Source organism: Myotis davidii, unplaced genomic scaffold (genome assembly GCF_000327345.1).
Source record: "Myotis davidii unplaced genomic scaffold, ASM32734v1 scaffold187, whole genome shotgun sequence".
In the NCBI taxonomy this organism is placed as follows: Eukaryota; Metazoa; Chordata; class Mammalia; order Chiroptera; family Vespertilionidae; genus Myotis; species Myotis davidii.
This window is the reverse complement of record NW_006383018.1, coordinates 3,638,164-3,648,462: the sequence shown is the minus strand read 5'-3', so window position 1 is coordinate 3,648,462 and position 10,299 is coordinate 3,638,164. Positions and strand designations below refer to the sequence as shown.

General features: G+C 47.4%; 2 protein-coding genes across 2 annotated transcripts in view; one reads left to right on the top strand and one right to left on the bottom strand.

Annotated features, from left to right (window-relative positions):
• Positions 1-2,553, bottom strand: part of GATAD1 (GATA zinc finger domain containing 1) — a 20,984-nt gene extending 18,431 nt beyond the window's left edge. The window contains exon 1 of the mRNA XM_006779262.2: positions 2,448-2,553. Coding sequence (XP_006779325.1) covers positions 2,448-2,553 — 106 coding nt within the window. The remainder of the gene's footprint in view (positions 1-2,447) is intronic.
• LOC102766054 (protein lifeguard 1) overlaps positions 1,887-10,299 on the top strand; it is a 13,042-nt gene continuing 4,629 nt past the window's right edge. Inside the window, exons 1-4 of the mRNA XM_006779203.2 lie at positions 1,887-3,152; positions 5,457-5,535; positions 5,712-5,765; positions 6,825-6,915. Of these exons, the coding sequence (XP_006779266.1) occupies positions 2,843-3,152; positions 5,457-5,535; positions 5,712-5,765; positions 6,825-6,915 (534 nt within the window). The 5' untranslated portion in view covers positions 1,887-2,842. The remainder of the gene's footprint in view (positions 3,153-5,456; positions 5,536-5,711; positions 5,766-6,824; positions 6,916-10,299) is intronic.

Here is a 10,299-nt window from a genome sequence, read left to right as displayed (position 1 = left end):
AATCCTTTCTGATTGGTGTTTCTGGTTTCTTGGGATATATTCCTAGAAGTGGAATCACAGGGTCAAATGGGAGTTCCATTTTTAGTTTTTTGAGGAAACTCCATACTGTCTTCCATAGTGGCTGCACCAGTCTGCATTCCCACCAGCAGTGCACGAGTGTTCCTTTTTCTCCACATCCTCTCCAATATCTATGGCTATTATTATTTATGATAGTATCTTTAATTCATCTGGAATGCTTTTTGTAAAAGATGTGAAATAGTTACTAATCTTTGTTTTCCAGCATCTTGGGACAATAACTTAAAATATCACTTTTATCAAATATTAAATTCTCATTATACATGACTCTATTTTTTGAATCTCTTCCATCCCATTGATCCATTCATCCATTGTTATGCAAACTCCACACTTTTTTTTTTTTTAATCTTCACCTGAGGATATTTTTCCGTTGATTTTTAGAGAGAGTAGAAGAGAGAGGGAAAGACAGAAATATCAATGTGAGAGTGCCGAGACCGGTTTGGCTCAGTGGATAGAGCGTCGGCCTGCGGACTGGAAGGTCCCAGGTTCGATTCCGGTGAAGGGCATGTGCCTGGGTTGCGGGCGCATCCCCGGTGGGAGGTGTTGCGGGAGGCAGCTGATCGATGTTTCTAGTTCTCTATCTCTCTCCCTTTCTCTCTGTAAAAAATCAATAAAATATATTTAAAAAAAAAAAAAAAGAAAAGAAAAACAGAAATATCAATGTGAGAGAAACACATTGATTAGCTGCCTCCTGCACATGCCCTGACCAGGGCCCAGGCTGGTGAGGAGTCTGCAACCGAGGTACATGCCCTTGACAGGAATCAAATCCGGGACCCTTCGGTTTGCAGGCCAATGCTCTATGCACTGAGCCAAACCAGCTAGGGCCACCCTTTTTTTTGTTTTCAGGTAGGGCCACACTTTTAATTACATACCTTTAGGATATTTTGATTTCTGATAAGGCAAATCACTTCTCCTCTTTCAATTTTTCTCTTGATTATTCTCATACATTTACTCTTTTTGATGAACTTTACATTTTCAAATTACGTTTTCAAGTACTGAAAAAAAATCCCAATAAGTTTTGTAAAACTTTACAGATTATTTTGAGAAGGGACATCTTTACAAAATGTCTGCCTCTCCAAGAGCATGGTTGTTCAGACCTATTTACAAACATTCCGTTAAGCCCTGGCCATCTCAGCCGTCTCCTTTTCAGACTCCTCCTTGGCTCTCTCTGGGGCCAGGAGGCCAGCAGCAGGGGTTTGTCTAAGTCTTCTTGTCCCCAGGAGGCTCATGGGTACCTTCTCTTTTGCCATTTTTGCCCTGTTTAGTACTGGTTTTCTAAGAACTGTGTTCCACTGCAAACCACCGTGGCAAAGCCCACCATGATCTCCTCTGGTCTCTCTTTTTTTAAAATACATTTTTATTGATTTCAGAGAGAAAGGGAGAGGGAGAGAGATATAAACATCAATGATGAGAGAGAATCATTCATTGGCTGCCTCCTGCACGCCCCCTACTGGGGATCAAGCCCACAACCCCTGCATGTGCCTTTGACCAGAATCGAAGCTGGGACCCTTTAGGCCGCAGGCCAATGCTCTATCCACTGAACCAAACCAGCCAGAGTGATTTCTGGTCTCTCTGATTCCACTTTTGCCTCCTCTGGCTCATTCTCCATGCTGGGCCCAGTGTAATCTCTCTAGTCAAGTCCCTGTGTCCCCTCCTGGAAACCCCATAGTGATTCCCTGTTCTATTAGTTACTATTGCTGCTGTAACAAATTACTACAAACATAATGCCTTAAAACAATGCTTACTTCTTGTCTGGAAGTCAGAAGTCCAAAATCAGTCTCGCTGCGATAGAATCAAGGTGTCAATAGGGCTGCATTCCTTTCTGGGGGCTCTGGGAGAGGATACGTTTCCCTCTGTTTCCAACTTCTAGAGGCCGCCTCCATTTCTTGACTCATGGCCCCTTCCTTCATCTTCAAAGACAGCAACTGCATCGCTCTGACCCCTGCTTCTGTTGTCATATATCCTTCTCTGGCTCTGGTCCCCCTGCCTCCCCCTGGTAAGTATGATCATAAGAATCACCCCTGTGATTCTACTGGGCTCACCCAGATAATCCAGGATCCTATCCCACCTCAAAGCTCTTAACTTAACCGCATCTGCAACTTTCCTTTTGCCACGTGAGGTACCATATTCACAGGTTCCAGGGATTAGGATGTGGACATTACTCCGCCTACCACAGCCATGGCCTTGCCAGCCCACCAGTGACCTGCCCCACTGGTCCTCTGCTTAAGCCCGTTCTACTCTCTCCTTTGAACTCCCTGCCCCAGCCACATGAACTTTTAATTTCTGAAACCTGCCCTTTCTGCTCCTCCAGTCCTGGTCCAGGCTGACTCCGCTGCCTGGCAAACCTTTCCCCGCCTCTTCACCTGACTAACTCCCACTCATCTGCAGCCTTGGCCTTTTCTGGAAGCTTCCGACAACCTCTTCTACTCCTTGCATGTTCTTCCAGACTTTGTTAGAGGCTGCGGTGCCATCCTCCATGGTTCCTGGCCCCAAAATACTATTGTTTGTTTGGTTCTCTTCTCTTCCACATGTAAGCTCTCAGAGGGCAGAGGTGAGTGATGAGGGCAGCTCCGCACTTGGCACAGAAGAGGGAACTTAAACTCCTTGCCGAATGAATGTAATTTCACAATAGAATGCAAGTAGTCTTACTCCACAGGTGTCATCTTAAAAGCGTTCATCATTCAGTCAATGAGCACTGACTTTGTAAGTACTGAGCCATGGGGGCTAAAATAAGGGGAAAACATTTGAATGTTATGGTTGCAGTGGTATGACCATAAGGACCCGAATAACCATCTTCCCCTTCAGGGAAATGGACTTGGAGGTCAGCGAGCCAGTAGACTTCAGTACCGGAGATCACCAGCATCTGGTCCGGAAAGCAGGAGACGAGAGCACCCAGCCCGAACCTAAAGAGACCAAGGCAACGCCACCTTCACCTGGGCCCAACCAAACACAAGGGAAACCAAAACCAAAGACCAACCAGCGAGCAGATTTCTACGTGGTGGAAATTTCAGAGGAGGCTACCCCTGAAGAGAGCAATGCTGAAGCCAACCCATTCTCAGAAGCATCTATCCGCAGAGGTGAGAACAAAGACATTTCCTCTCTGGGAGAGAAAAGCAAATGTTCTCTTAAAATGTTTTCACAGAGATTGAATTTTGCTTTTAGTTTTTCCCAGCCAGGCTTTTCCGTGAAACAAGGGGTAGGGCTGCTGTGGACAGACCACCCCCAAGTTGTCCAGAGCATTCAGAAAATCCTAGTAAACATATTGTAGTGAAAAGCGTGTGGTTTTCTTAGGAATTATGAATTAGTCATTGATGGTCGAATGTCCTTAACTGTATACAATGTGAATACCATAGTATTGGCTTGAGTTTTAAAGAATATGAACTCAACGCCTTCGATATTAATTCTGTATAGGAAGTACATTTAGCTGTGAGTAAAGAAACTTAAAAACGGTGGCTTAGTAAATAAATGAGAAGTATTTTTCTTTGATGAAATATGAAGTTCAAGGGTAAAAAATTCAAGGCAAATGCCGCAGGTCCCCGTGACCCCTTTGCCACCGTTGGGCCTTGTTAGGGCCCGGACGGGTAGAGCTTGGATGTCATTGCTGGCCCTCGCCCTCCTTGTGGCTAGAGAGATGCCTGTTGGAGCTCTATCTAGCCTTCCAGGTCGGGAAAGAGGAAAAAACAACACCAGGGCTGCCATGGACGAATGGATGCCCCGAGTGTCCTCCAAATCTGACCTCTGTTCAGAGGCTTTCCCAGAAACCACACCCACGAGTTTCCAACTCACGTCATTGACTCCACCTGGCCCACGTGACCACCTCCCTCTGCAGTTTTTCAGTTGGGTCCATTGCCACCTGTATTGCCACTTGTATTGCCACCAGTAACAAGATCTAGGTTAGATAGTGAGGTAATGGGGGAGAATAGATGTCCCTGGGCAACCAGCCACCGCTGCCATGGGTGCCAGTCCTTTTTCCCGGGGGTTGCGCCAGGGGAAGGTCACTGTATTGAGCCCACTTGGCCCTGTAACTGAAGTGGCTGTGGATCTGTTTTTGTTCATCAGTTTATGTTCATTATATTCCACAAACGAGTGAGATCATGTGCTATTCCTCTTTCTCTGACTGGCTTATTTTGCCTAGCATAATGCTCTCCAGTTCCATCCATGCTGTTGCAGACCATACGTTCTCAACAATTATTTCTGGACTTTCAATTCTATTCCACCATCTGCACGCCTAGTCTCATGAGGCAGGCCATTTAATATTCATTCTTTCACAGATCCTGATACATACATAGTTGATAGGACTATTTTAATGTAGGCAGCGCACATTTGGGTAAATACGTTCTGGCATTTTCATTAAGGTAGCTCAGGCCCATTTTGCCGCAGTCACACCTCCTCTGCCCAGAAACAACCCAGCAAAAGGACACAGTTGTGAGCCTCTAAGTCAGTGGTTCTCAACCTTCTGGCCCTTTAAATACAGTTCCTCATGTTGTGACCCAACCATAAAATTATTTTCGTTGCTACTTCATAACTGTAATGTTGCTACTGTTATGAATCGTAATGTAAATATCTGATATGCAGGATGGTCTTAGGCGATCGACCCCCAAAGGGGTCACGACCCACAGGTTGAGAACCACAGCTAAGTCAACTTTAAGCAGCATTTCTTTTTTTCCTTTTAAAACTGGCATAAAACCACCGAAGGTAACTTGTCGTTGCCAGCACCCCCCCCCCCCCAGAGGCCCCAGGAACAGCTGCGCAGCAGGAAGCAGGCAACAGAGAGGCCTCGGTGCTCTGCCGTGGGAGGCCACACGTGGGAGGCCACTGGTGGGAGGCCACACGTGGGAGGCCACTCGTGGGGGCTCCTTGGTCCGGCTCACAATCCATCAGGTTACCTAGTTTCTGCTCAGGTAGCCGGGAAGGGAGTGGCTCACGGCAGGTGGTGGGAGAGAAACGTGGTGGAAAAGCTGCCAACTCCCCGCAGCCCAAGGCCACGGCCACGCCCCAGGGGGACACACCCCGCTCTGCCAGCGTTCCTGCAGGCTTCTCTGGTCTCCATTTTGCCCACGGGTGTGGCTGGACCCCCCTGGGCCTTTCAGATCACTTTGGGGCCTGAGAGGACAGGGTGTGCCTCAGAGGGTACTCCATTCCCGAGTTTGCCTTTAAAATGTTGGGGCTTCCAGGCATACACCCTCAGGCCTCCAATGAAACACTCAGACGGGCCTGCAGAGCTGTCCTCATTCAGTCCGCTGGGTCAAAGCCAGCGCTCCTCTCCCAGCCTCCAACAGCCAGGGAAACATTTCTTTGGTTAAGTATCAAAGAGAGGTCATTGCACTTCAATCACTACTTTTGAAGATTACATCATGAAAATAACATTTCTGTCTCCTCAGGTTTCATTGTAAAAGTGTTCCTCCTCCTGTCTGCTCAGCTGATGGTCACTGGGGCAATCATCGCTGTATTTATTTTCTGGTAAGTCTTCTCTGCTGATGCTAATGAGACGCTGAGTGGTTCACCTCTGTCACTGTCAGTCATTTAGAGTTTCCCCCTTCTCGTGAGATGGTTTTAATTCTACTTAAGTATTACATTAGTTAGCAAAATTAATAAGTACTTCTTGAGTAAAACTATTGACTTTTTTTTTTAACCAGGCTAGGTTTAAAAAACTGGGTGCACAAGAATCCCTGGTTCACTTATGCAATCTTGTAAGTATTATTGGATTTAATAAAAAGTGGGTTTTTTTCTACTAGCTATTGATCAAGGTTCTTCATTTAAAAATTAAGCAGAGATGTTCTTTTTTTATAGCTATTTCTTTTTCTCTATCATTTTTTTAAAAATATATTTTATTGATTTTTCACAGAGAGGAAGGGAGAGAGACAGAGAGTCAGAAACATCGATGAGAGAGAAACATCGATTAGCTGCCTCCTGCACATCTCCTACTGGGGGTGTGCCCGCAACCCAGGTACATGCCCTTGACCGGAATCGAACCTGGGACCTTTCGGTCCGCAGGCCGACGCTCTATCCACTGAGCCAAACCGGTTTGGGCATTCTCTATCATTTTAAATCCCCTCCCATCCCCTCCTCCGTCTCCACTCACACACAGACTCCCTACAGACATAACATTCTTGAAATGACAAAATTATAGACATGGAAAACAAGCAAGTTGGTGGTTGCCAGAATTAGGTGGTTGGTGGTTGCCAGAAGCAGGTGTGAGTGTGTGTGTGTGTGTGTGTGTGTGTGTGTGTGTGTGTGTTACCATAAAGGGATAGCACAGGGAGACCTTTGTTAATGTTCTAATGATGGGATAGTTTCATGTCTTGATTGTGGTGCTGGTTACATGTATCTGCACATAGATTTATGCCATAGTCCTATGCAGAGCGCTATATACCCACACTGTACAGTATCAAATTACTGGCTCTGGCATTAGTATTATAGACTATAAATAATGTGAGATGGAACCATAAAGGGAAACGAAGTAAAGGGTGCCCCTCTGCCTCTCGGCAACTTCCAATGAATTCACAATTATTTCAAAATAAAAAAAAAATGTTAAAAGAGCCCACAAACTACCTGTGGATAGCAATGAGAAAAGTTAGTTTTAAAAGTTAAAAAAAAAAAAGAGGTAAAGATGATAATCCACACTTTGGTTAACTTTATAAAACTTATTATCAGGTATTAATATATAATGACATCTCTGTCTCTATCCACCTGTGTCACGTGATATGATCATTGGACGCAAATGACACCTGATTTTAAACGGTCCGCAGCCCCGCATTCTTCGGGGTGCTCATCGTGCTCGCCTGCTGTGAGAAGCTCCGCCGCCAGGTGCCTGCGAACTACATTCTCCTGGGATTGTTTGTAAGTGAAGCCTGGTGGCCCCTTTGCGATGTGCTGTGACCGCATTACTAAAGTCGTGCCTTGCACGTGGGAAATCTCCCTGTGGCACCGTGCAGATGGAAGTCACCTGCGCGGCCTTCTCTGCGCTGGCTCCGTTCCAGCGGCGCTTAAGCTTGCTTCTGGGATCGTGTCCACACCCGCTTAGTAAACTGGGAAACTCGGGGGCCCAGGCCGCTCCCTGGAGGCCACCCGGGGGGACCCACGCCCACCTGGGGCTGCGTTTCAGGAGTAGTTAACCCGTCCCTGGACCCTTGCCCGGCGCCACACACAGACTTTGCTATGGAGAGTGGGTTCCACATTTAGTTCCCAAACTCATGTACACGGCATATCATTTTCTTTATTTTTGTAAAGCTTATTTCAAGTCTCACTGGGAGCTGAAACCAGTTCAGCTCAGGTCCCTCCTATTCCCCGAATTTCAGCCCAGGAGGCCTTTCCCAGTTCCCAAGAGCGGGGTCCGGCGCTGGGCGATGAGGGGTGTTTGCCCTCTGCTCCGTGGCTCTTCTCCTTTATCCGTGGTCTCGTTCTGGTCTCACCAGCGCCACCTTGTGGGCGTCCGCTCACCAGGCCTCGCCACATGGGCCCTCTGTGGCTCAGCGCCACTCTGGCCTCAGAAACCTGGTGGCACCTTTTCTTGCCGCCAGTTCCTTCCTGTCTGTGCTGCCCGCGGAGACACAGAACCGGCTCAGTGTGTTGGCAAGTGATTCTTTCAGGGAGAGCTGGCGTGTCCTCCCAAGCACTGTTGACCACCCTTCCATGTTGGAAGACTCATTTACCAATTGATTGATTCCTCATCTGGTTCCATATGGGAGCTTATAAAAATATCCACAGTATCAATGAAGATAAGTTGGTGGGGATCATTATAAACTAGCAAAATTTTCACAAAGGTAATGGCAAATTTGTTTCCAGTTACTCATCCAATAAAGAATGAATTTGGTCAACTAAAAAAATGTAAAATATATATGGAGGAATATGATTGGGGGAAAAAATAAGGGTAAAAGATTAAAGCCAGGGGTTAGATTAGTACACAAACTGCAGTCCTATGTACTTGAATGTTGAGCCTAGATTCGAATCTACGCCACCTGGTGGTCAAAGCGAGCAAAGACACATGACCAAAGTGGGGACATCCCTACTGTGCAGAGCGCCCAGTGTGATTTCTATGTCGGAGAGAATAGCTTCTTTCCCAGGCTGGAGAAGACGGACCCTCTGGTGCCCACATTTGGGCATTTTCTCAGCAGCCAGAGCGTTGAAGGGACTTTTTTTTTAAAGCTGGTATGGATCCCTTGCTCATTGGCCAGTTGAGCAAGTGGGGTCTCCCTGTTCCTGCACAGACCACACTCAGGAAGCGGTGGGGGCTAAAAGCCACATAGAAAGATACTGAGAATCCTGGAGCAGAGGCGAGTGACGGGGATGGTGGTGGTGGTGGTGTGGGTGGGTGAGTGCGTGTGTGTGTTGGGGGGGAGGGGGCGAATATTTTTCCAGAAATTTGAATTTTTAAGAATTTTCAATGGTTTTGATTTTTTAAATTTATTGTTACAAGAAGAGATCAAAGCTATTGGTCTTAAAGGAACCTCTCATTTCTGAAGTTTTGCTGTTTATTCCACAGCAGGGAAAGCTTAAGAGAAGGAATATTATAGATGGGTAAGAATTTGTTCTGTTCCCCAGATTTTATGTCTTGCCCAAGTGTTAGGAACTGCACAGAGAAAACCATTTCAGAAAAGGACCCGAGGGAAGAAAGGAAAACACTCGCACCCTGAAGACTGCTCTTGCCCCTGGAACTGTGGCCCCTGAGCCATGGGGCAAGTTCGACTTCTAAGGCCTCTTGTTACTCACTGTCCTGCCCTTGGGAAAACTGAAGGGGGGTTTCCGGCTTGAAATCATTCCCCTCCTTCCTCCCACCCCCCCTCCCCCTCTCTCTTTCTTGCTCTCTCTTCCATGTGCTCCTGAAGATGGAGAAATGTGAAACAATTGAGCAAGTAGAAGAAAATTAACCTTGAAAGGAAGGTCAGAGACAAGCACCTTATTAAAGTACCATGCGTATGTAGGATACACATGGTACAGTGGGGCCTTGACTTACGAGTTTAATTCGTTCCGAGACTGAGCTCGTTAAGGAGCTCGTTAACTCAAATTACTCTGTCAACTCAAAGCAAAAAATCGGCCGAGAGACAGCTTGTATCTCAAAAAACTCGTTAGTCGGGACACTTGTAAGTCAAGGCCCCACTGTATTTAACCTTTTCCGTTTGACCTCTAGTGAAAACAAAGACAGCTTACTTGTAGGTTGAGCACAGTAGGCCCTTCCTCACCCGGTCTGGGCCGTGGAGAGGCAGCTGAGGGTTCCCAGGAGCCCGGTTCTTTTGCAGTCTTTCATCCCTTCGGCGTCTGCCCACGGGGATGGCTGAGGCTGCGGCTGGGACGCCAAAAGGAGCATTCCTGGCAGTGCTTCAGATAAGAGTCCAGGCCTCAGCCCCAGGAACCCCAGCCCAGACAGCAAGCGGGATCCCCGGTACTCACCCCAGAGGACTCCCCTTCTTCTCGTCCCACCAGAGTGGCCAGAATGTAAAACCGGACAACCAACAGGCCTGGGCTGCTGGTCACTACCTGAGCCGATGAAGCAGAGACAGGGTTGAATCCTGTATGAGCGTTTATGCCAATGCCGCCGGCAGGATGGGAGAGCGGCAGGTCACCCGCAAACTCTGCTCTCCCCTCCCCATCGGCCAGCTGCTCCTATCGGGCAGAAGGACACAGACACATGGGAAAGTAAGAATGACACGCATGGGGAGTGGGCAGCTCTCTCGGGCCAGCCCGCTGTCCTGGAGCCTGACATCCTCCTGAGTGGCTGTCCGCTGGCTCTCAGCACCGGCCCTGGGCACCCTGCAGCCCAACACAGCTCTGCTCCGAGCCCGGGCCGGGCACCTGCAGGTGCGGCTCATGCTCTGTAAATAGCGCCTCCCACCACCCATCTCACTGGGGAGGCCTCATGCCTCAGCCCACCCCTAGACTTGAAGAAGTGTTTTATTCTCACCCAAGCACCACGGGAAAGGTCGGTACTGAAACGGTTGGTGAAGCTGCAGTAGAAACAGCAGATCCTGCTCGGATAAAATGTTAGGATTCTGTGTGGATGGCCCCAGTCGATTAATGATAATCTGGTCTGCAGGTAAACCCTTTACGTTGGTTTCCACATTCCTAATCAATACATATTTACTTCACGAAATATGTTGAAAGTTGCTATTGTGTCCTAAAATTCTTTTTCTAATAAAAGAATTTTCTCTTGCTAGTCTTAGGGAGAATGTTTAATTGTACCGTTTATTTTTTTATAACCATTTGCCCTGTGGCTTGTGCGCTAGGGTT